The sequence below is a fragment of the Brassica oleracea genome, chromosome C1 (genome assembly GCF_000695525.1).
Source record: "Brassica oleracea var. oleracea cultivar TO1000 chromosome C1, BOL, whole genome shotgun sequence".
NCBI lineage: Eukaryota > Viridiplantae > Streptophyta > Magnoliopsida > Brassicales > Brassicaceae > Brassica > Brassica oleracea.
Window position 1 is genome coordinate 5406008 of NC_027748.1, and position 27884 is coordinate 5433891.

At 30.7% G+C, this 27884-nt stretch overlaps 2 protein-coding genes and 1 pseudogene across 6 annotated transcripts; 1 reads left to right on the plus strand and 2 right to left on the minus strand.

The window, feature by feature from the left end:
- Nucleotides 1-8330: 8330 nt before the first annotated feature.
- On the plus strand, nucleotides 8331-11806 carry LOC106316450 (acid phosphatase 1-like). Its single transcript, XM_013754346.1, has 3 exons — nucleotides 8331-8748; nucleotides 9017-9226; nucleotides 11557-11806. Exons 1-3 carry the CDS (start codon nucleotides 8351-8353, stop codon nucleotides 11732-11734), a joined length of 786 nt encoding a protein of 261 aa, XP_013609800.1. The 5' UTR covers nucleotides 8331-8350; the 3' UTR covers nucleotides 11735-11806.
- On the minus strand, nucleotides 10288-11326 carry LOC106316461 (annotated as a pseudogene).
- A 162-nt stretch (nucleotides 11807-11968) lies between the features above and the next one.
- LOC106316420 (POU domain, class 4, transcription factor 2-like) lies at nucleotides 11969-19958 on the minus strand. Of its 5 annotated transcripts, none has more exons than XR_001264826.1 (7): nucleotides 19460-19958; nucleotides 19005-19185; nucleotides 17963-18618; nucleotides 17087-17389; nucleotides 16280-16414; nucleotides 14875-15094; nucleotides 11969-12319 (listed from the first exon to the last, which is right to left on the minus strand). XR_001264826.1 is itself a non-coding variant. In XM_013754319.1 (7 exons), the coding sequence occupies exons 2-7, from the start codon at nucleotides 19583-19585 to the stop codon at nucleotides 14990-14992; spliced, it is 1506 nt and encodes a 501-aa protein (XP_013609773.1). In that variant the 5' UTR covers nucleotides 19586-19624; nucleotides 19731-19958; the 3' UTR covers nucleotides 14535-14989. The 5 variants fall into 5 exon arrangements, 4 of the variants coding, with proteins under 4 accessions (XP_013609773.1, XP_013609781.1, XP_013609760.1 ...); XM_013754319.1 differs by lacking the exon at nucleotides 11969-12319 and having other exon boundaries at nucleotides 14535-15094; nucleotides 19460-19624; nucleotides 19731-19958; XM_013754327.1 differs by lacking the exon at nucleotides 11969-12319 and having other exon boundaries at nucleotides 14535-15094; nucleotides 19005-19182.
- Nucleotides 19959-27884: the final 7926 nt, after the last annotated feature.

Below are 27884 nucleotides of genomic sequence, written 5' to 3' on the forward strand. Positions count from 1 at the left end.
TAAAACTGATATAAAGTATAATATATATAACTTATATATATATAATTCTTTACATATATATATATATATATATGCATATAACAGATTGGATTAGATATTTGTTCCTAAAAATATTGGTATTTGTGATTTGCTTCTTTTTTGGAATTGTATTTTAGTATTTGATTTGTTTCGTAGAGTTACGATATCCATATTTTTTGGTTCAAATCAAAACGGATAACGAATCGAATCAAAATTTATGAATATTTTGCTCAATTTTATCCGTAAACAATAAAAATAATATACACATATATATAGTTTGAGTTTTGATTTGTTATCTATTTTTATTCGAACCGAAAAATCCAGAGTGTATGTGAGTTTTATATTTAAAAAACGTAAAGTACATAGTGTATACACATTTATGAATATAGTGTGAACACGTTAGCATATTTATTTTCAAATTATTGTGAGGCTGTTACGTGTCTATTATAGTCTGAATGCATTTATTACAAAGTTTTTATATTAATATATAATGGATGCACATATACACTACCTCATATCATAACATGTATATTACTTTTATAGTATTTGGGGTGGCTCAGGAAACTAAGGGATATCAGTTATGTACTATGATCATCGATGAACAAAATTATTGCGAGATTACGGATTGTCGTGTAGAATGTCATATAGAGTACAACGGAGTTGGAAAATGTCTTACAAATTCCAAAGCTGGTGGAAAACTTAGTTGTTTTTGTACTTATAATTGCTAGAGAAGAAAAATTTTAAAATAAAAATATTGTATAATTACATAAATCTTTAATCCATATGAATAAAAAATGAGAATTTCTTCAAGCTTTCTAATGATGGCATAGTAAATTTTGGAACAAGAAAATTCAGAATATTTCTAACCCGTTATTATTTGGACAATGCCGCAACGAGGACCGATAGAAATGTTTTTTTTTGACTATAGAACTAACACATAATTGATGGTCTTGGACTCTTGATTTTAAAGGTACCTCGTTTGTTAGTACCTTCGTGTATGGTGCACCAGAGATAGCTAACAGGCAGGCAATCTGGGATCATCTATGCGAGATCAGTGCTTTAATTAGCAGTCCGTGGTTCCTCACTAGAGATTTCAACGACTTTACCGACAACTCCGAGAAAGCTGGAGGGAGAGAAAGGCCAGAGAGCTCCTTTAATGCTTTCAGATCCTTCCTCTCTTCGTATGATCTGTTCGACTTAAAACAAACGGGTGATTTCCTCTCCTGGAGAGGACAACAACACTCCCATCTAGTTCATTGTCGCCTAGATAAAACCCTTGTCAACAGCGTCTAGTCGGAACTTTTCCCAAACGGCAGAGCTCACTACCTCCCCTTTGAAGCTTCAGATCACATATCAATCTTATCTACTTTCGACTCAAAGAAGAAGAAGTCCTCGGAGATCTTCAGATACGACCGTCGACTCCGCAACAATGAAGCAGTTACAACTCTGATTGAAGCAACTTGAAACTCAACGCCAAGCCTTTCTGTTACAAATAGAATTAGTAACTGTAGAAAAACAATTGTTACGTGGAGCAGGGAGTTTTATATTAACAATCAAAAGAAAATTGTTCAACTAAAGGAGGAGTTGGACTTAGCTATGGCGGCTAGAGACACAAACACATAGACAATCTCGAGGATCAACCAGAACCTCCTCAAAGCATACAGAGATGATGATGAATACTGGAAGCAGCGCAACAGACTGTTGTGGCTCACTCTCGGAAACAAGAATACCCGCTTCTTTCACTCATCAACTAAGGGAAGACGGACCATGAATAGGATCTGAATCATTGAAATATCCGAAGGAACACTAGTATATGAGGACGCCCAGATAACAAATGTAATTGCACAATACTTCCAACAGATTTTCACGTCTTCTAATCCTCATGCGTCTGAAATAGTGGAGAAGTCCATAACACCATGTATCTCCCCTGCGACGAATGAAGCTCTAACAACAATCCTATCACCACAAGAAATCAAAGAAGCCATGTTTGCCATCCACCCTGATAAGGCCCCAGGGCCAGACGGCTTCTCTGCGAGTTTCTTCCAGTCCAACTGGACGACGGTGGGACCTGCCATAACAAAAGATATTCAGAGCTTCTTCAGCACGGGTGTTTTCCCCTACTCGATTAACTCGACTCATATCAGACTAGTCTCGGAATACAGACCTATTGCCATGTGCAACTTATCAGGCTTAGGCTGCCCCCACCCCCACAGCCACAGCATGGAGTAGCTGCTCCCGCGCTACAACCAATCCAAATTATTACAAGGTCATTTCAAAAATCCTAGCTCTAAGACTCAAACAAGTGCTACAAAATGTAATTTCTGAGACTCAGTCGGCGTTCGTACCTGGTCGAGCCATATCTGATAACGTCCTCATCACGCATGAAGTCCTACATTACCTGAAAGGGTCATGGGCGGTTAAACAATGCTCAATGGCAGTTAAAACTGATATTAGCAAAGCTTATGATAGATTGGAGTGGTCTTTTATAAGAGTTGTACTAGCGAGAATGGGTTTTTGTGATACCTGGATCATGTGGATGATGCAGTGTGTCTCCATCGTCTCATACTCTTTCCTCCTCAATAATGAAATAGTAGGCAAGGTGAATCCACAAAGAGGTGTTAGGCATGAAGATCTTCTGTCACCCTACATCTTTATCCTATGTGGTGAGGTACTCTTCGGCCTCTGCAAAAAAGCACAGATGAATGAACTCCTACATGGAATCAAAGTGGCTAGTAATAGTCCAAAGATCAACCACCTGTTGTTTGCCGACGACACCATGATCTTCACGAAAACAGATGCGCGTAGCTGCTCCTCCTTGATGGATATTCTCCACAAATATGAACTCGCTTCAGGTCAGATGATCAACGCACAGAAATCATCTATCTTTTTCTCCTCAAAAACTCCACTTGAAATCAGGGAACAAGTTAAAACCTAGTTAAGAATAGAGAAGGAAGGGGAGTAGGCAAGTACCTAGGACTCCCAGAACACTTTGGGCGCATGAAAAAAGACCTGTTTGCATCCATAGTTGATAGGATGAAACAGATCACATTGTCATGGTCTACTCAGTTCCTATCAACTGCCGGTAAAGCTACTATGATCCAGTCCGTGTTGTCAGCTGTTCCTAGCTTTGCAATGACGTGCTTCTTCCTCCCATTCAGTCTTTGCAAATGCATACAATCCATCTTGACCAGATTCTGGTGGGACTCAAAGGAGGGAGAAGCTAACGCAACCGAAGAGCTTGGGAGGTTTGGGATTCCGCGACATTGAAGCCTTAAATCACGCTCTCCTTGCAAAGGTTGCATGGAGGATCTCGACAAAACCAGAGAGTCTGCTTGCGCGTGTGCTTTTAGGGACATACTGCCACAAATCAACTTTTGCGAAGACGCCACCAAGCTCGCAATCTCCCATGGCTGGAGAGGAATTCTGGTGGGGCGAGACCTTCTACTCCAACATCTGGGGAAGGCAATTGGTAATGGAGAATCCACTAGCCTCTCTGGAATGATTCTTGGATCAACCCAGAAACAAACCTGAAACCCATTGGACCGGTCTTTATCAACGACAGAGATCTTGTTGTCGCAGACATCCTGACTCGAGAGACAAGAGAATGGAACAAAACCAGAATTGATGAGCTACTCCCTGAGCTATCTTCCCACATCTTGTCACTAAGGCCGAGCATCCTGGGAGCTAACGACTCCTACATCTGGCCACTACAGAAGTCATACAACTATACGGTGAAGTCATGCTACTTCTCAACTCGGTTGAATAACACACCAAACTCAAGACTTCAATCACAATCAGAGGAGATCCTAAACTGGAAAAATATATCTGGAACCCTCCCCTCCTCCCAAAGATAAAGTTCTTCCTTTGGAAAGTAGCGACTAAGACACTCCCGACGGGCTTAAACCTACAATCAAGAGGAGTTCTCGTCAACACAAACTGCTTAAGATGTGGAGAATCTGAATCTATAGCTCACATTCTCTTCCAATGTAAGTTCGCACAAGAAGTTTGGAAATTTGGACCATGGCAGAACACAGTAGACACAAATGAAAATTCTACCTTCATTAGAATGATCCAAGAAGCAAATGGATGGAAGAACCTCCCGTGTTTCGACATCTCAAGTAATGTGTTTCCATGGTTCTGCTGGGTGATCTGGACATCGAGAAATTTTGCTATTTTCGAGAAGAGATACCTCACACCCATTGAAACATCAACCAAAGCGATTCTGGCCTAAAAGGAATGGGAAAAAGCTCAATCAACTAGACCCCCTCAGATCTCTCAGACCCTGCAGATGATGTCTCTGGCCCGAACCTCCTCCCCAACTGATCTCACTGTGTTTTGCAACACAGATGCAGCTTGGCGATCGGATCTGATGGCGGCAGGAATGGGATGGATCTTTACAGACCGACATAACCAGGAAATCTCCAGAGCCACTGCCTCTCAATTCAATGTAACATCCGCTTGCATGGCTGAGGCACTGGCCATTTGAGAAGCTCTACTCAACGCATCGACTCAACACATCACACATATCTTTCTCTGCACAGACTCTCAAGTGCTCGCTCGAGCAATCACGGCGAGAAGAAGACCGACAGAGCTCTATGGCATCCTCTTGGACATCGACACTCTGACTTCCTCTCCCTCCTCTCCGTTCACTGAATGCTCCGTCGTTTTCACACCTAGAATTCGTAATGGGCCGGCGGGCCTTCTAGGAAAATCATGTCTTGCTACTTCTATTATGGGCCTGAGGCCATAAAACCTTTGTTTTGTTTTTGTACCTTTTAAGCTTTGTCTAATGAAAGTATCCAGTTTGCCCAAAAAAGGACTCTTAATTTTTAAAGATGTTGATGGTATTTAAAACGTTACTATCAACATATAAATTAAAAGAAAGACTACGGTTTATTATAAACAATGTGTATGAATGGTGACCAAAGAACGATGAATAATAATCAATTCCCTAATATTCCTAAGAAAATCACCATTCATAAGGAATAATTTTTCCTTCTCATTCCCTACCATTCTTTTTTTTTATATAAAAATAAAGAACAAAGTTATTCCTTGTTAAATATGAGATGTAATAACAATTCTTTTTCATTCCTACAATTTTATTCCTCAATGTTCTTTTTCTATTCGTTCCTCTTATTTTCAGAATGGTCACCAGTCGGACCCAATACTTGGCTGTTATAAAAAAAGGTGAATTTGAAGTATCAACAACTATCCCCTATACATTAAAAGATAAACATTACAACATTTTAGCTATCACATGTGTCTTCACTAGAATGTTTCTCAAATTCTCTAAACCATAACATTAATTAACAATCTAATTAACATTTTTTATTATTTCCTTAAATAAAAGCTACGGAATTACCAAAAGTGAATATAACATATATTTGACGATTAATGATTTTAATAATAGAAATTTGATAACAATTTTCACATCCTTCATTATTTTTTGTTTAATGTTATATTATTAATATAAATTAAACAATAATGTTAGTCATATAATAAAAAATTAGATTTTTTCATATATGTTATATTTTACATTTTTGAAAACGACTATAAACTACAAAAACCGTAAAAAGTCTCAAGCTGGAATTTTTTTGTGATCAATTGTTTAAATTGTGATTATAATAAGATACAATGGATCATAAAACTATGAGTTAAAATCATATTTAATAGATATAATAGATATTCAGATTAATATATATATATATATTAAACTATAAACTATATAAAATACATAAATATATTAATTTATGTAGATGGTTTCAAAATTTTAAAAATATATTTTAAAAAATTCAAAATAAAAAGGGTTATTTTGGTAATTTTATTTTTTGAGTGTTATTTTTGTGACAAAAAACTTAAAAATGGTTATTTGAGAAAATTGCCCTAAAATCATATGGTTAGGAATTTTCATTTAATAGATAATCATATTGAAAATACATCATATGTATATATTAATATTATTTATTTTAAAATAGTCCTAGTCAAATAAATTTTAAAGTTTCTTTTACCTAAAATAATTGTATGTAAAAATAATAATTTCTTTAATGTATGTATTTGTGTCAACTCAAATATATACGTAACATTTAATAGTTTTAATTATCCAATACATATTATTAATTTGTTTTATAATATGTAAAAACATAAACAAAAAAGAATAATAAAAATTATGTGTATATAAATATTTATCACCCGCAAAGCGCGTATATTTAACTAGTAGAAGCTTGTTTACCGATCTGCTACTAGTTTAGGCACATATAGTCAGACGTATGAACCAATTTTATGTTCTTAGTTTTTTTCCTCGTGCAATAACGTAAACCGATTCATACGTCGAGTCAATAAAAAAAATTATTCTATTTATAGAGGTAATTTACTTTTTACTAAAATATAATTTAGAGTAAATATGTTTTAATAATATTCCATTTTTACTATATAATAGAGTGAAAAAAAATAGATGTCATTATCTCAACTTAAAAGGATTTTTGCCATCGTGTCAGAAGTTTCCATTTCGAGTAACTGCTGGGATGAAACTAATATTACATGTTGTGGTTTTGGACCTAGAAAGATTATGGACTTCGGCCCCGAACCTTCTACTATTCAAAAAAAGTAAAAAATGAGTTTACTCTATAAATATAATTATTTTTTATGTTTTGTTCATCACCCTATTTTTTCTTCTAAAATATAATACAACTAGGTGATTCCCTCGTGCTCTTGCACGGATATAAATATTTATAATAATTAATTAATATTTTATTTATAATTTTAATGATTTTATAATTATGATGTATGATTTATACTAATTATATTATGCTGTTCTAATTAGATATATGGTTTTGTATATGTATCATTTAGTCGATTTAGTCATCGTATATTAGTTTGCATTTACTTCTTTAAATTAAACCATGATATTTTTTTGTTCTAAATAGATGAAAATTTTGATATAATTTATTAAGATTATGTAAAACATATTTTCTTAGAATCAAATAGATAAAATAAACTAAAGTATTAATCGATTAAAATTACATAAAGATAACATTTTGAAATCTCATGCATATGTAGTTTACAAAAGAAAAAAAAAAGTAAATTTATATAAAAACCTTTCTTAATCATTCTTGATCGATGTTCTAATTTGTTCTTATTTAACTATCCACAAAAAATATATTTTTTATATAATTATTTTTATCTTTGATATGGTCTAAAGATTATTAAATTGTCTATAACTCTTGTCAAAACGTAAATATCTATTATAAATTGATTATGTTACAATAATCTTAACATCATGTAATAACTTTTGAAAAATAATATTATATTATTTATATAAAAACATGGTAGTGATACAATACCTTATTACAATTTTACTTTAAAAATATATAAAATACTAATAAAATAAATGAATATGTTTTTATTAATTTGTTTAATGTGTAAGTTTATAATAAATTTTATCTAAGATTTAAGTTATTTGCTTATAATTTTTTAATTATGGTAACTATCATATATTTACTGTTTTATATTTGAATTTTCATAATTGAACTATATGTCATAATTGTGTCAAGCCATGTCATAATTACATAGGATCCATATCATCATTTTTAGTATGAATTAAATGTCATCATTTATTTGTTAGAATGATTGTGGCGAAGACACCTAAATAAATCACTTCTCAAATAATGTTTAGGGATGTGGGATTTTGAAAAAAGTAGAGATGTAATATCAAGTGATATACACATGTTGAACTTATATGATACTCTAGTTCAACCTTTAGTAGTTGGTAATAACACGGTTTCAAAGAAAATGAAAAAAAAAATAGAGATGCAAAACAAGAATTTTTGTAATTTAGAAATACGAGAAGTTTGGTGTAGTTGGCGTGGTCTGATATTGCCAATACTAACATCCCTAGTTCACATTAATAATAATGTTGTTGTAATTGGATACGTAATTCCCTTAATCAATATGAATACACATCCATGAATTTTTCGTCGACGGATTGGAGTTTTTATCTATATCCAGATCGAATTTTCCAAAATCCAATTTTTTCATATCGGATTGGAGTAGTCTATATCAAACTCGTAATCCGGATAGATAATATATTCAACCTTTAGTGACTTTGTAATAACACGGTTCCTAAAGAGATTGATAATATTAAAAAAAATAGAGAGCTGCAAAACGAGGAGTTTTGTAAATTACGATTAACAAATACATTAGTAACGTTCACATGTGCTTTTGATACGACGTCCAGAACAAAAAGAATTTACGCGACATTGATTTTACTATAAATTCGCACCTAATCATCTTCCTCTCCCATCTCGGCACAATACCAAAAAAAAAAGCATCTCCAATGGCTTGTTCTCATAACAACACTATTTGGTTCTTTATCCTCGCGTTATTCACCGTCTTAATCAGTCCGGTCATCTCTTCTCGCGTCTCATCACTCATGAAGCTACCGGTCATCGTAGAGTCTCGTTCTTCCGTTGATTCCTACTGCGAGAGCTGGAGATTGGCCGTCGAGACCAACAATGCCGTAAAATGTAAGGTGGTTCCATCCAAATGCGTTAGCTATCTTGAAACCTATTACGGCAAAGGCCAGTTCGACAAGGACTACAATGTAGTCGCTAGTTACGCGCTAGCCTTTGCTAAAACGGTCAAGATGGGCGGAGATTGTAAGGACGCATGGGTCTTCGACGTCGATGAGACGCTTCTCTCGAACCTCGAGTACTACAAGGCTCACAGTTACGGGTAAATACGCTCAGTATTAAGAGTATAAAATTATTACAAATCGTAAGCTTCCACATTGTTAAAAATCATTAACTTTAAAAATTGTGGGGCATAAAGCCAAGTTGTTTATAACAATGGTTATGATGATTATCTGACGAACTTTGTTGACCATGATCAAACCGATAGATTTGTGTAGTCAGATCTGATTCTAGGGTTTAAGATTTATGTGCTATTTTAATTGTTTTGTTTTTTCCTACCACACGGATTGATTTGTTTCTGGTGGATTTAGGGCTGAGCCGTTCAACTCGAAAGAGTTTAGTGAGTGGGTGGTACAAGGTACAACCCCAGGTTATGATGCGAGCTTGAAACTGTATAAAGATCTGAAGAAACTTGGTTTCGCTATCATTCTGCTAACGGGCCGAGACGAGGCCCAGATGAGTATCACCGAGAAAATTCTCAAGGACGCCGGTTATTCCGGTTGGGTTCAGCTCCTTTTGAGGTAATTAAGCTATACCTAAATATTGATCTTATTTTTTGTTTGGAACTTCAGGACTTGACTACTACGGTCAGTTTTGAATCTTAAACCACTATCATTGTGAAACCGATATCTACGGGTTGATTGTTCTTGGACTCTTGATTTGAACTTTGGTTGAAAATATGTCATATATGTGATATACATGTTACTATCAACATGACAACATCTAAAAAAAAAGAATTTAGGTTAGTGATTTCCAGTTGGTGATTTCAAGTTATATATGTTAGGAAGAGTAAGAGTATGATTAACCCACAAACTTTATTGGGTCTCTTAATGAATATTTTACTAATTAAATGTAATCAAAAATTTTGTTTAAGAAACACCTTGATTCATACCCTCCAATGATAGTTTCTTATTTAGGGGTTTTTAGAAAAATGTTGTTTTTGTTGTTTAAAAAAACAAGACCAAACAATGCATACCAAGCAAAGCATTCAAGACCAAACAAAAACAATCACCAATCTCATTCTCTACTTATTCTGATTAAACAAAAACAATCAACCAACACACACAAACCAATCCCACTAGAGATCAGTATATAACAAGTAAACATATATAGCCACAAAAAGATCGAAACTTTCAACCAGAGATGAGTAAACAAGTACACACTTTCAACGAACATAGAGACACAAAGATCAAAACTTTCTGAATCTCAACCACAACAAATTATAGAAACCAATAAACTCTTCTCCTACAATATACACAATGAGAATATTTACCTTCTCATCGTCTACACTTTCCACCATCACAAGGTTAGGCACTCCCGCTGATCAAACAAGAAAATAAATCAAAGAATCAAGACCAATGTGAACGTCATGTAGTCTCAAAACCAATGAACGAACAACAACACTTACTTAGCAAAGGCTTCACTTTGTTGCTCTGCAGATTCCCAATGAAATGCCACTTTATATCTTCAGGAAGCTTCAATTTCAAATCACAAAAAGAAAAAAATGATCAGACTTTTCTAAATCCAAATAGTACCAAAAGATTCCAACTTTCAAACTGATTCGAACCTGTGGGGCTTTCTCAATGATCTTCTGTGCTTTCACCTTAGCTGTTTGAAGCTTGTTCAACCTCAGGTTGATGAGATATCCCATGAGTTTGCCTCAACCTCAGGTTGATGATCTCTCCTGATAATCCTAGAAGAAGAGAAAACATTACTCTTCTCTTTGGACGCTTGATCATGGGAGACGTCGGAGAACTAAATGCTGCTCCCAAAGACAAGCTATGTATCAATCGCAACACACACAACCCAAAACTTGACATAATCAAAAATCATATGCTTCAAAAGCTCCAATGTAATGTACAAATCTCTCGTTCAACATGTTTAAAGAAAGATGACAGAAAGTAAGCAATTTTTGTCTCAATTTGAGCAAATAAACAGAGCTAAAGAGACTTTAAAGTAAAAAGCAAAATGAAGTAATACAAGTACGAAACAGAACTTTCACCATATCTGTCTGTTACAACATCAACAAGGAGAAAAGAAACTACAGGTTTAAGGTATATAAAACCCATAATTTATAGAGTTTCTAGGTACTTTTAATTCATACAAACAACGAGAACAGAGAGATACCCAGAAGAGAATCAACCGCTGTAGATGTGTAGATTGACTGCGATGATCAAAATAGAGTAAATGGCGAAGAAGATGAGAGTGTGAACAGCTATGGCTTTTCCGTTGGTTTTGAGATTACCGAAGTCTACTCCTCGGTTGGTTCGGGGCAGTGAGAAGAGAAGTCCAGGAGAGAATCACGAAGAGGATGACGCCGACGATAATCAGAGCCCAATCCGCCATTGTTGTCGTGTAAAAGTGAAAAAGGTTACACTTTTTAGAGAGCGGTGAGTATAGAAAAGGACAGGAGGAGAGATGGAAGAATCTAGAGAGGACGAACGGCTACTCGCCGGAGCCGTGATGGGAGGCGTCGGCTACACGATCGTGGCCCCAATCGAGAGAGCCTAGCTCCTCCTTCAAACCCAAGAGAGCAACATTGCCATCGCAGAAGAAGGAGAGAAGTCGCGGAAGAGATGATAGCCCAAAGGGGGACACGTGTGTCATAAGACTCGTCTCTTGTAACCCTTAATTAAGAGACGTTTTTTCACATTTAAGCTCATTTCCTTTTTTTAATCCTAATAATACTAAGAGACAGACTTAAGAAACAGCGTTGATGATACTCTAAAGTTTACTGTAAACAACTACTGGCCGTTTTAAGTGATATAATTATTTTCCACGTAGACTAGACTTATGAACCGGTTACATGAGGAAAACTAAGGTGCTTTCTTGGTTAATGTGATTAATGTAGGGGTCAAGAAGATCAAGGGAAAGCAGCTACACAGTACAAATCAGAGCAGCGATCAAGAATGGTTAAGAAAGGCTTCAAACTCCATGGAAATACTGGCGATCAATGGAGTGACCTGCAAGGTTTTGCCGTGGCTGATCGTTCTTTCAAAGTTCCAAATCCATTATACTATATTGCTTGATCGTCTGATGTCGTCGCATGAGATTTTTATAATTTATTTGTGTATGAATAATAAGATTTTATGGTCGTTAAAACTCACTGGCGAAATTTCACGAATTATTGGTTTAGTTACAGTGACACCATAGCATTACAAAACTCTTCTGCTTACAAAAATGAAAATTAGCAAGATTCTTTTTTTTTTTTTTGAAACACAAGATTAGCAAGATTCTCTTCAACATAATTGATTACAAATTGAATTTAACGTATATGCTTGCATGTTTACAGAATAGAGACAGACTCAAGAAATGGGACATGAATGTTCTTTAACTTGTGTTCTTCAAAAATGTTCTTTAACTTGTGTTCTTTGCTTCACGTACGGGAATTGAAAACCACGGACACGTTTTCTTTATTTTCCGACTTTTCAACAACAGTTTCACCAATATTAGCATAAATTTTTTCTTCCAAATCCTCCTTCAGGTTTATCTGATGCTGCATCTTGGACCCTTCAACAATGGTTGCAACCTCGACCGCCAGACACCACCATCCTCCAGCTCCTTTTGGCAAAAAAGAAAGGAACGAAATTCGACGATCTTCACGATAGCTTCCTCTAGGCCAAATGAAACTTCATAATTAAGCCATTTGTCGTACAATAAGGACACCTTCCCTTTATATCCGGTAAATTCATTAAAAATGTACTTAGGTTCTATATATTTTTCTTTTCTCGTGTTTTCAGTGGGTCAGTTAAACTTTTTTTGATTTTTTTTCCAATGGGTAGGATAAGTTGTACTATCTCTTTTGGAAGCTAATTTTTAATGTTAAAAACCAAGGAAAAAAATAAATAAGTCATAAGAAGTATATAGGGAAATTTGTAACAAGTAATCAATACTCCCTCCGTTACAAAAAGATACATATTTTAGATTTTTCACATATATTAAGAAAACACATTAAAATTTGATTGTAAATGGATTCTCTTTTGTGAATAACAATTTTTCGTAACTTTTAGCCAATAGAAATCCAATAAACACAATTAACTTTTTAAAAATTTACAATTTTTCATTAAATAATACATCGAAAAAGTAAAAAAATGTATCTTTTTGAAACAATTTTTTTTTGCTAGAATATGGATCTTTCTGAAACGGAGAAAATATTATTTACCAGCATCTCCTATATATTAATTGATAAACATTTAAAAATTTATAACCTGTAGTTTGTACTAATTAAAAAAATGTTCTGCTGAGTTGTCACGTAATTGGAATGCTAATTTTGCTTACGTGGCGGCTTGAGAATCACTTGAGAATTTTGTTAGTCCAAAATTAAATTGGTAGAAAATATTATATCATATAGTATGTCAATTATGAACTATTCATTTATCAAATTGAAATTATTATATATTCATTCCTTAAATAAAACCTACGGAATTACCTAATGTGATTAAGATATATATGACAATTAATTATTTTAAATAATAAATATTTGCTAACAATCTGTATAGTTTCTATCATTTTTGTTTAATTATTTATTGTTAAAATAAATTTCACAATTGCATTGATCATATAATAAAAATTTAGATTTTTTTTTGTATATGTTATATTTTGAATTTTTCAAAACGAGTAGAAATTAATAAAACTGTTAAAAGTCTCATATAAACTTTTGTGATAAAGGTTTAATTTTTTTCTATAATAAAATAAAATGATTATAAAATCATATGAATAAATAATTTTATTTTACTAGGGGTTTATGTTTATATATATATATATATATATATATATATATATATTTCATATCGTTTAAATTAAACTATACATCATATGAAAATACATACTTATATTTTGATATATGCGTTGAACATATATTGAAAAGTTAATGTTTTAATTTTGAAATCTTCATTTTTTTAAATGATTATAAATTATTGAAACCACTAAACATTCCACATTAAAAAAATCGTTGGTGTAAAATTTTGTTACACAAATATGCAAATAATCATAAAATACTATGAGTAGAAACCTCATTTAATAAATATCCATATTTAATGTATATTATATATCTATGTTAATGTCATTTAAATTTAATTATATATCATATAAGATAGATAAGAATGATTGTTTTGATTTATTTACCCTTAAATGATTGCGAATAAACAAGAGCGGTCGTTTAATTTATATGCGCACACCAATTTATTACATAATAGTAACTGATTTCTTAGTTATTTAATATATTATTATTTTATTATTTTATAATATTAAAAAAATATAAAATAAGTAATAAATATAAATATCTAAGTAATATAAATATTTATCATGCATAAGTCGCAGATCTTAACCAAGTATGTATCTCTTTAATAATTTTAAATCATAAATATTTTCTAAATCTCATGCCAAAACAAAATAACGAAATGAGAATAAACTCAAAAATCAATATTTATATCGAACAATAACCAAAATAAAAAAACGACAAAAAATGAGAAAAATATTGAAGATAGACAAGATTGGTAATGAACGTAAACTTTTCATAACCATAATTAACTTTTAAATGTCTAAATCATGATATAAACCCGAGTTGATATAGTTTCATTGTAAGTAAATAGTATGCCTGAGATTTTTCGGCCTAAACGTTAGGTTCTTATGCGATAAGTGATTTTTTGACCTAAAATATTTTAAAAAATGAGATCAGTTCATCAGTAAACAAATTATGTAATTAACAAAAAAAATTAAAAAAATTGTTTAAGGGCCAAAAATATTATTTCGATCAAGAATATAATTTTTATTCTTCCATACTATATTTTTTAAATAATTTTCATATAAATTCATCATGCGCAAGACACAGATCTTATCGTAGTATATATTAAACAAAAAAAAACTGAATATACAGTTCATTCTAAAGAAAGAAAAAACAGACGAAGATATTTAATGAACAAAGGAAATGAATTTTAAAATAAACATATATATGGTTCTATATAGCACTATTGATGATTTTGATGCAGATTTCCTTGGTTTTTTCTTCTTCTTCTATTTCCAAAAACAGATTATACTTCTTTTTTTTTCCTTCCCTTCTTTAATTTTGTTTTACCAAAACACTTGATTTTTTTTGGCACAGCTTAAAAACCCTTCACCATGTCAAATTCATGCATATATAACTTCTTTGGTGCAAGATCGATGGATTTACCATTTTCTATGGTGTTATGATGATGACGACGATGAAGATAACCACCATGATAGGTATTAGTGGCAACAACACTTTGTGATGAGGGTCATGATCATCAGACTGGAAAATGGCACAATTACCCATGATGATCTTGATTATCAGAAGAGTCAGGGGGTGGCCAAAATGTTGTTGAGTACTTCAACCATTCTGCTTCCTGTTGGTTCCCCATTGATGATGATCCCTGCACCAATCAATATTATTTCTTAATATGAAACTGTATACGTTTGTAATAGGGCGAGCATACATGTATAAACTATGTACATCTCATTCGCTACAATTAGAAACAAACTGGCCTAATTTGACCGCCCACAAAGAGCCTGAACTCAGTACTCACTTTAATGTTAATTCTAATCCAGGCTGACATAAACCGGGATGAGACCCAGGAATATCGAACAAATCTACCAAGTATAATCCTATTTGCATTCCACAACTAGGCATACATTAGGGCTACTTATTTTACATTGAATTACAATATATATTATATTTTTGAAATATTTTTACATATATATAAATAAGGATATTCCACTCGATTTGAGAGTGATTAAAAAAAGGAATGCAGACACGCTGTCTCCCACGAGAACACAATGAAAGCCACTTATGTCTATTACCGAACTTGTCTCGCGAGGTACCACGCATGAAAAAGACATAATAATATTTACATATACACACGTTCTGTATACATATATTCACAAATGTATAAATGCTACAACATTGCCTTCTTAATTAGTTCTATACTAATGTTTAAAGGGGAGAATAAGCAAAGAATTTGAAAAAAATATATTGTTCTTCTTTAGAAGGGTAATCTATAGATAAAGCAAACTATATCAAAAGCACAAACATCTCTCTTTCTTTTTCTTTTCAGGTTTTGTTTACTTAATTATGTTTTAACTCTTTCCAATTAAGTAAAGAATCAAACTAAAAAAGAAAAAGAATATATGTAGTTTCAAGTGCTTCCCATGCAAAACTGAAAAAGAAAAAAATAAAGGAAAAGAAATTTAAAAAATATTCTCTTTTTTTATTCAAATGTAACATGCATAGTTATCTTCGACCAATCAATGATCATAAACAGTTCTTATTTTTAAAAGTATTTGTTTTTCAACTTTACAGAGCGTGCATTTAAATCGAGAATCCGAGACTACTCTCAGTTAAAACAAAACCACATTTGATTCCAGTATGTGCTTCACTTGTATGATGACTACAACATTTTACTCGATGCATGACATTCTATAATAAGGTGATAAAAATCACATATAATACAGTAATATATATATATATATATATATATATGTATTTTTGCATTAAACTCATCATGGTAAAAAGAGGGGCTTCCCATGAAATTAAGTGTCAAAAAGGATTAATAACTTACATCTTTTACATCATGATGAGTGTTCGAAGAAGAGCAGCCCATTATGAGTTCTTCCAATCCAGAAGCTGACCTTCCTCCCATCTTCCCATCATTGTGTTGCTCGTCTCTTTCTTGGTCTTGTTGTTGTTGGTGTGCCTTGTTCAGTCAAAAAGGCAAAAGTCATTTCAGAAAACTATTATTTAATTTTTAAGAAAACTGTCTTTAAACATTAAAATTAATCATCTTGTCTCTTAAGACCACATTGGTTTTCTACTTGTTTTTAGTTTGGCTGACACTAAAAAGTGACTTAACTTTTGGTTGGCCTTTGGATAATAGATAGTTAGACTAAATCAGGCACACTTATATTCAATTTTAATTGTTTTTTTCTTGACCAATTATCTTCTATGCCCTTTTCACAATCTATTCTGGTATGACCCAGTTTGCATGCTTAAGTTTACAAAAAAAAAAAATGTAGTCCCATCATCATTATAAAGTCATATGCATGCAAATATCTTCAAAACCTAACATGTGCAAGAACCAAAATTTGTATAGCGTAGTAAAATTCGCATTCACATACACATATTTAAATTGTACGTTGAGACCCTTATACAAATGATAGGTGCATGACTCCTAAATCAGTTTGATTATCGAACTATAGTGATATTCCAGCTAACTTGGTCATATTCATGAAACTGTAACTTTCACCTAATTAATTAAAATGAGCTGGGGTGAGGGGATGTGAACGCAACTAATTAAATAATGTATATTTTTCTGAAAAATGTTACTAAAATGTGTAAATAAGAACAGAGAAAATAATAGTTATCTTACCTGGTAATTTTCATTAGGGAGCAAAATTCTATGAACATGATAAGGATTATCGTCAAGGGTATTAACGGGGGCATGGTGAAGCGATGTAGATGGAGAAATGATGGTTGATATTGGATGTGTAGGCTGGCTTATGTTGAATGCATGATACCGTTGTTGTTGCTGATGGTGATGCTGATGATGGTGATGAGCCACATGATGTGATGATGTTGATGATGGTGATGCTTGATGACGATGACGAAGTTGTTCTGCCATAACATCATCACATGTAGCTTGCCCGGTGTGAAGAGTTTCCCTCCTCGCCACCTGAAAATTATTAAAAATTAATTGACAAAAATTGTGTATATATTAATATATATAGAAATATACAATATTTGTTGTTCCAATTGTTTTATTATTTCACTATTTGTTTGGACCGTTGCGGTTTAGACATTGTTTTCTGATTTTACCACGTCTGTGAAACTTTAGGTCATACACTCATACTGTTAGTTCAAAATTGATTATCACTACCCATTCATTATTATCACTTCGGGTAAATCCTCTTGTAAATACATGATATTAATACATAATAAGAAATAATGCCCCAAAAAGGAGAACTGTTTACTTGCAAATAATTATTTGATTTTGAATTCAGTTTCCATTAGTATATATAATATATCGCACTCGCATTAGATTGAGATTAAGAAGAAAAAAGTGAATGTGGTAACAAAAGTATTCTTAGGGTTAGTATATATATATATATGATTTTCTTTATATATACGTTAGAATCTTGTTTTTGTTATATTAGATTGAGTTTCTGTTGAATTTATCCAATTTGATACTTATTTTATCTCAAAACCAATTTTTAAATGGAAATATATAAAAAAAATCGGCGCATACCTCATCGAAACTCTTCATAAAAGGAACAAAGCTTAGTTGATCCATTGCATAACTCGGGAGACCAGCCACAACCGCCGCAGCAGCAGCCGCTACAGCCATAGCGCCACCACCAACACCACCTACTTCATCAGATCGATTTGTAGGATTAACATTCATAATCTCTCTAGACGAGGAACAACTCCCACCACTGGTAGTGCCACTACCTCTCCTCATCTTATACTCTCCGCCGCCTCCACCACTATTCGCTTCACCGCCTCCACCACCTATAGCGTTCAGACTTGACGTAGATGACGACCAATTGCATTGCCTAGGCTGAGTCTGATAAAAGATCTTAGACACAACAAGCTCTCCTTCTCTCTCTTCCTCATGTGTCCCCAAGTGATATTGATGCATTACCCAATTGGTTTTCTCCGGTTTTCGATTCTTACCAAAATTGGTATACAAAACCAAAATCTTTTTACAACCTTTTTGCTTACCGTTTACCATAACCGGTCTTGTCTTGCCGGTCTTATGCCACCTCGTCTCCCCGGAACTACTACTTCCATGCATACTATTGTCACATTCCGTTTGAATCTTTCTTCGCTTTCTTGTTCCCGTCGTATAAGCCTTTGAGGGTCTATGAAAAAAGTGTCTGCTTAAACCATCTCTAGTCACTCCTACCAAATTGAAAAAATAAACAAAATATTTTTGTTATTTTATATATATGTTTCTTGTGTGAACCAAATTAAAAAGATTCAAACTTTGGTATGACCCAATTCTCTATATCTAGTCATATCAAAGAATCATATATTATAATGAAAGATATTCGTATGTGATTTATAAATATGGAATGCATGAAAATAATAATATGAATATGTATATAGATGTATGTGTGATCGAAGCTAATTAAAGATTCAAAACTTTGGTGAGACCCAACTTAAAAAAAAAAGTATTTAAACTTTAGTGTGACCTAGTCATATTAAACAAAGCATATACTATAGTGAATCATATAAATATATAACGATCGATGTGATGTATGGAATGTATAAAGATGTTTATGTACCGGGAAGTTTCTCGGGATGCGTGTAACAAATGCCGTCTTCGCCTTCAATGGTGGGGATGAATTCGTCAATTAGAGGGTGAGATTTCATTTCTTTAACTAATACTTTTGCCTCTAAATGTTCTATCAACTCTTGATCCGTTGGGTCAAATTTCACTCCTGCGGGTAAACCAACCCAATTCTGCTATAAAGAGCAAAAGAGAGAAATAAAATTTAAAATAAAGAAAAAGAACAAGAGAATATAAGCGTATAGACACTTTAAATTTTGGATTTTGAATTTCTGTAAGCGAAAGAATAAAACAGAGAGCATCATTCTTGATGTTCTTCATTTGATTCTTTTCTTTTTTTTTCTTAAAAAAAACAATTACAAGTGACCTAAAATGAGAAAAGGATGGTAGAAAGAATGTATATTTAAGTTAATTAAAATAAAATATAAAATAAAAAGGAATATGACTTACTGGTTTGCCCTCGAGCTTGTGGCCGCAGCTGGGACACTTATTGGATCCACAAAGTTGATGCTCTTCGATCTTTGCGTCAATTATATCTGAACCGGTAACTGCGCCAGCAGGATTACTCTTGTTCATCTCGATCCCTAATTCCTTTGGTCACTTTCTCTTATCCGTCTGTGTGTAGGTCAAGAGATAATAACAAAGAGCTTCTGATCATTTCGGAGAGTTGGAAGTATTTATATATTGAGAGAGTGACTAGAGAGAGAAGACTTGAACAAACCCCTCTTTTATTATTGAGAAATAAACCACTGATATTGAGGAGACAAGACAAAAGAGGGGTTTTCTTGAAAACCTAACCGACACAAGAACAAGACAAAGTAAGAATTTATGGGGAATTAACCCTCAAATTATGCTAAAAGGAACAAACTTGGTCGAGCAGAATAAGATCTCCAAATCAAGAGAGAGAAAAGAGGAGAGAGAATTAATAAATGACAAGGAGGGGGGAGAAGAAGAGAAAGTATGAGAGTTGGGATTTGAAGGGTATAAATTAATAAAAACATACGAGGGCTTTTTTAGGGAATTAGTATACCATATAATAATAATAATATATATATACATATATATGTGTGTCTATCTCAAACTTTAACTGAAGAAGCAAGCGAGAAAAAGGAAAAGGTGGCTCTGAAACCCATTCACTGACCCACCTTTTCTTTTGCCTTTTCCGGTTTAAGAAGCCGCTATGAGTCTTTAAAGCGGTTTGTTTACATATATCTACACAGTTCATACACCTTTTTGTATTCGAGATTAGATTTACTTATGCTTATATACATTTAAATGTGCAATGTATACTTGTCTATATATAGACTGTACACATAGAGCATACCTTAAAACATCGAAAACTTGATACAACTTATGTGTTATATTGCGTATAGACTGACTTCAAAAGATATCAATATTATACATATTATCTCTATGATTAAAATGTATGTTTCATGTTGGAAAAGATATCAATATTATACATAGTCTATTTTAGATGATATTTGGACAATGTATACTTAACGTATCATTTGATACACGTAGATACATTTATTATGGATGTGTGTGTGACAGTGTATGTGTCACTGTGTGTACTCTTTATGTAAATTTTATAATTTTAAATAAACGAACTATACATCTGTTTTTACAAGAAAATACGTTCTTAATTTTTTATGGTCTATATATAATATAACATATTAAAAATCCATATTGACAACTATAGTTCAGTTACAAAAAAAAAAACTATAATTACTTCATCCTGCTTTTCATAACATTTTGTTTGTAGGATAAACGTCACTAAGGTCACCATCTAAACATCTAGTTAAGTAATTAATTGATTACTTTTGAATATGTTGATCGAAGGTTAAGAACATAAGAAAATTAATAAATTAAGAAACAAACAAAGAAGAAAAGATGGGTTATATATCAAAGAGAAGAAAATGCGAGAAGAGGAAGAGAGGTCACATGGGCATCGAGCTGGGGAAGTGATCATTATTCTTTCGTTATTCAAATTTGGGTTTCCTTTTCGATTACTTTAAGTTCAATTTCTGCAGAGAGAAAGGAATTAAGAGGTTGCTTGACAAGTAAGGCAATTTGAGCAGTGTACCAATCATATGGACCACACCATCTCTTAATTTTCTTATTATATATTCATCTTTTAAAGCGAATATTTTTAATTTGAAAAATATATATTATTATTAGATGGTCACCTTGGAGATCCGTTTACGTTAGCATGAATTAAGAAATCATGCCAATTATTCTTTTTAATTACATATGTTTCAACTTTCAAAGTCAGACAATTAATAGATTCTTTTTTCCACAAAAATGTTTAATGAAATATTCCTGAAAGTACTGTTAACTATTAAGCTTGCTAGTTTCCTTTGTTCTTTTCCGTTTTGGATGATAGAAGTATATAATTTTCTTCAAACATATTTATTGTACGCGTTCATACAAATTAATTCATAACACTCCGGATGGAGATATGTTTCTTTCAGTGATCTTGAGTATCTTTTTTTTTTTTGTAACTTAAGTGATCTTGAGTATCTTGACTGTAATGATTATAAAGTTATATCGTATAATCAATCTTCTTCGTTTTTTTCATCAATATATACGGTCAAAAGTAACGAAGGGACAAAGCGAATTAATAAAATCCAAGGCTGAAAAAAAAACGTGTACGTACACTTAGGCGATGATTATCGCGGTAGTTAATGGGATTTCTTGAAACAAATGAGTGTGTGAGTCCCAGCAAAATTTTTAAAATTAATGGCAGAAACAACAAAATTAAGATCAAATGTGGAGAGTTTTTTGCACTGTTCGCGGGCTCCACTGACACGTGGTGGTCCGCGATTGGTTCGTTTTTAAATTTTTTTCTTTTTTTTCAGACAAAAAAAAAAAGAATTTGCCTAAGAAACCGTGAACAGTTTCGGGGTTAATTATGCTCTTAAACTTCATGAATAAGAATAAGCTTCATGTTTTAATCATAAACGTAAAATAGAATATCAAAGAATTATTCCCGAAGCAAAATTATATTGTCACACAAGGAATTGTAATTTTATGAATAAATGGGGAAAAATCTATTGCAGAAAAACCCTATTAAATATCTTGATTTCCGGTAACGCTGAATTTAAAGTTTTAACTAAAATAGGTTAATCTAGAAAGTGGTATGTGTAAGAACCTCATACGGCTCTTTATATGAATGAAAGATAAGTGTAGGCTCCACAACGATGGGTCCAAGAGTTGAGATCTCTGGATTGGATTCATGGATTAGTTTACTAGTTTTAAATCTTGGAACTCTCTCTTCGACCAATTTCTATTGTTATGGTTCTAAGAATCTAAATCAAATTGCCCAAATATTCTAGAGCCGTTGGACGGTACCATCCAAACGTATTGAAATTTCTCGACCTGGTGGTGACAATATAATTATCAATGTCTATAGTTAGATCCTTTTTTGTTTTTCTTTTTTTTTAATAGACAATGCAATAGAAAGAAAGAATTAAAAACTAAAAATGCCTTTACCAAAATCCTCTAATCGACCTAGTTCAAGAGTAGGTCAGAAACAGACCCACTTCACAAAACAGGCACAAGTTATCTATACCATGCATTTGTAATTTATTATATATTAAAACAGAAATCACAACTTTTTTCATGTATGATTTTTTAAGTTGGACCTTCTATTAGATAATTACTTTGATGAAATTTTTTATTTGCATAATAATATCATAATAATAATTGTGCTTGCATTTTAGTCTTTTATTTTCCTAAACAACTAAGTAAACGTATTATTAATGAAATTTTTTCCTGATTTCCTTCCCAAAAATATGCTTCTTTTATTTTATTTTAACGTGTGAAATATTCTTTAAATTTAATTGTAGCTATTAATTAAAAAGGAACATTATAAACCATATTCTTTCACCTAGAGTTCAAGAGAACTATAATACACATTATTCATATAGCCATGATTTAATATCTTCATTCATGATTTAATGTCTTCATATTTTTTTTTGAAATACAAATAAATATTTATAAGAACATTCTAACAATATAATTTTAAAAAGAATTCAAAATCATTTTAAAATTTACTTACAACAAGTAATTAATTTAAATTTAAATTATAATAAACTATAACTAGAAATTAAAATTTATTTTAGTTTTTATTTATATATTTTTTAAAAAATATATAAAAATGTTATTTAACTATATTTTGATGATATTTAAAAAGCAAATGATTAATTTTCTAAAATACATTTTACAAAGATTTTAAAAAGATTTTGTTAGAAAGATCCATTTCTATTTCTAATTAAAAAATAAAACTATTTTACCCAAATTAGTGTATTTCAAGTAATTTCTCAAATAAGATCATTACTACAAAATTATTTTGAAGTACAATATATTATAGCTTATTTAAAAAAAATGTTGTTTTTAAAAGTATCTCAAAAACAATTGTTGAAGTTAAATTAAATTGGATCTACATAAAAACATTTGTCATAAAACAATATGATGTAAAATAGTATTATTACATAATAATGTTTTCAAAATAAATTTTGTTACATAAAAAAATTATAAAATTTATAATGATAACTAAAAGTCACATAAAGTTATAGTAATATAATACTAAATTACATTAAGTTATTATAGAAATATAATACTAAATTACATTAAGTTATTGATAAATTTTGTTACATAAGTTTAAAATATTTTGTCTTAGAATGAAAAAACCCGCACGGATGTACGGATAGATATCTAGTTATTGTTAAGATTTAAGAGATACCAGTTATGGATACACAAAGAGAATCTCAATCCCAACGGTAAAAAGCCACCAAAGGAAAAAGAGAAAAACAAATTCATATATGTATACATATCGTGTGTCTATATATATACACATCATAATTATATATTTTGGTGATTAAAATAAATTTTAAAAAATTGGAAAGTCAAAGAATGAAATCATGGAGGGGCCAAATTATGTCCTGAGTAGAACATATAGATGCCTATGATTGCCTCTTTGTCTGGCTATTATCACATATTTTTCATAATTTTTTTTAAAAGTATTTTATATAACTTTTTGAATTAAAAATATAAACTTAAAAATAGCTGAAAGGTTGTGACCTTCCTGATTTGTATGCTGTTTGTGATGGGTGTTAAACTGTTTTCTCTGAATCAGAGAGATGTAGGGATTTTCAGGTTTGGAATTGGGTAAATAATATATATATATATATATATATATGTATATATATATATATAAGAGTTTGGACTTTGGAGAATTAAGACTTGACAGAAAAAGCATAAAATACAGTTTACAATTTTACAGGATAATTTACCATAAATCCAAATCAGACGTAACTTGCTATGAAAGTGCAGTGGTGAAAACTGAAAAGGATAAATCCATTAGTTCAAAAATCTATATTATTATTTATGAAGTGATTTGACTTATTTGTCATCTTCTCCATAATTTTAGTCAATTTGTTTACTTGTCATCTTTTCCATGATTTTAGGATAAATCTATATCTATACTATTATTTATGAAGTGATTTGGCTTATTTGTCATCTTCTCCATGATTTTAATTAATTTGCTTACTTATCATATTTTCCATGATTGTATGATAAATCTTTAGTTTAATTAATATTATTATTAAATTTTATTTTATTTTGATATCTATATATTTATCATGATATTTAAAATCATGATAAACATGAACCTATTTTACCTATATATATACTAATATTTTTTAAAAATATATTTTAATATATAATAAACATGATATTTAGGACACTTAATTAATAAATAGATATTAATAATATATACCGATAATATCATCATTATTTTTCTCTCATCTATAATTTTAATGACTAATATTATAGCTAATTTCTCTCATTTTTACTGAAAATATTGATCAAATACTGATTATTATAAAATTTATATATAAGTATACTAATCTATCTGAATTAATCAGTTTCTTTAATTAATTTGCTTATTTTCATCTTTTCCATAGTTATAAGATAAATCATTAGTTTAATTAATATTATTATTTAATTTATTTATTTTGATATCTATATATATATCATGATATTTAAAATAATTAATAAACAGTAACATATTTTACCAATATATATATATATATACTAATATTTTTAAAAAATATATTTTAATATATAATTATGATTTGGATTATTTGTCATCTTCTCCATGATTTTAGTTAATTTGCTTACTTGTCATTTTTTCCATGATTTTAGGATAAATCATTAGTTTTATTAATATTATTACTAATTTTTTTTATTTTGATATCTATATAATATCATGATATTTAAAATCATGATAAACATGAACCTATTTTACCGAAATATATACTTATATTTTTTTAAAATATATTTTAATATATAATAAACATGATATTTAGGACATTTAATTAATAAATAGATATTAATAATATATACCAATAATATCATCATTACTTTTCTCTCATTTATAATTTTAATGACTAATACTATAGCTATTTTCTCTGATTTTTACTGAAAATATTGATCAAATACAGATTATTATAAAATTTATATATAAGTATATTAATATATCTGAATTAATCCGTTTCTTTAGTTAATGTGCTTATTTTTCATCTTTTCCATAGTTATAGGATAAATCATTATTTTAATTAATATTATTATTTAATTTATTTATTTTGATATCTTTTACCAATATATATACTAATATTTTTTAAAAATATATTTTAATATATAATTATCATGATATTTAGGAATTAATAAATAGATATTAACAATATCTACTGATAATATCATCATTACTTTTCTCTTATTTTTTTGTCAACTACTTTTCTCTCAATTTATAATTTTAATGACTAATATCATAGCCAACTTCTCTGATTTTTACTGAAAATATTGATCAAATACAAATTATTATAAAATTTATATATAAGTATACTAATATATTCGAATTAACTAGTTTCTTTTGTTTATTCGATTTGATCCCTTAATGTATTGAACCATATTCATATACTGATGTTTTCTAAACATAACATCCTCGGTACTTCCAAGTCCGGACTATTTTCTCTATTTCGGTTAGGTTCGGTTTTGAATGGTCTGGTTTTACCAGATTGAACACTCCTAAACAATTGTTATTTGTTAATGTTTTATATTTGTGATTTTTTTATAATCCTTTTAGTACCACATGATTTCTTGTCAGTCCAAATACAATATGTGTTAATTACACATACAAAATTTCATAATTTAGTTATTACTATAAAAAAGATTTTGATCCAAAATCTACTTCACGTAAATAAAAATATGAAACAAAATAATACAATTTAATACATTGATTACCAATATGAATATTGAAATTTTATAATTTATAATAATTTAAAATTTGTATCTAATTTAATTATTATTATTTTATAAAAAAAATTAAAATTAAAAATTGTTAGATGTATGGATATATTAATCGGCACAAGGCGCGGAACATCAACTACAATATAATCTCTTTAAATTAATGCTCTATAAATTAATATACACTAAAAATTTCCGTAAAATAATATAAATTTTATAGTCTCAAATTGAGTTTTTGATTTAATTAGTATATCGATAAATTAATATTTCTATAAATTAATAAAAAATTATAGTTTTGGTGTAGTTTCTACATTATTAATTTATAGAGGTTTTAGTAAGTTAACGAAAATAACATATTGGACGACTGGTCTTATTCCATTAAATAAATGGGCTACGAGCGTCCATGCGTAATGTAGAACAGATGCCAAGTTCTGTGGGCCGGGCTTACTAGTTCTTTTCCTTACACACTGTTTTGATTTATTTTTTTCTCTGTCACACTATTATACGTATAAAATGAAAAATGTATGAAAAAGCCCATCAGCATTGACCATAAATAAGAAAAGAACACAATATTAATATCCAGCTCTAGCCTTTCTCTTAAAAATTGTAGATGATTGACCAGAAATTAACAGCCCACACACAAATACTAAACAGAATCAGTTAATAACCAGTTTGAGAATATCCTCTTTTTGAACCATCAGCTTGTACATTGACCATTGTTTTCATGTTACATATAAACGGAAGTAGATACGTGAAAGTGGAAGCGTATGGAAACGCAGAAGCGAGATTTTAAAAAAAATAGCAAGCGAATATGTAATGGAAGCGTATATCCATTTATACATATATTATATATATATTTATTAAAATATAAGAAAATTTTATAAATTTAGGACTAAAATTATATGATTTAAACTTAAAATTAAACATTTATTCATTTATAATAATTTTGAAATGATTTCATATTAAAACTGTGAAAATACACATAAATTAAGTTTAAAAAAAATTATTATATTAATTATTTTTAATACTTCATAAATAATTGACACAATATATTTGAATCTATGCTATATCTTTAATGAAAACCTCTATGCATAAAGATACTTTATAGTATTATTTTTAATATTTACATATTTCTATTCTCTCTATTTCATTACTATTCAAATTTGGATTTTATATAAATTAAAACTATGAGTTTTTTTTTGTTGATTTATGATATCGTGTTCTTAAAAAACCGGAAGCGTGTTTCCAAAACGAAATCGTAAGCTTCCAACGTATTTTTAAAGAGAATATTTTAGAAGCGTTTTGGAAACGAGATTCCGTAAGCTTCCATAAGGTTCTGATTCCGATTCGGGAAACATGCATCCGATAAAGCTTTCGTGCAACCCACAGATAACAACTGCATATGTGTTTTGTAATGAAAATATTTGTTTACACAAAATTAGGATTAATAATGATCAGAAACGTGATATACCCTAAATTATTCTTCATAAGATACCTAACCCAGCCCCCAAAATCCAAATAAAATTTCTATTTATATATCAATTATTCACATAACCCCCTCCCCCCC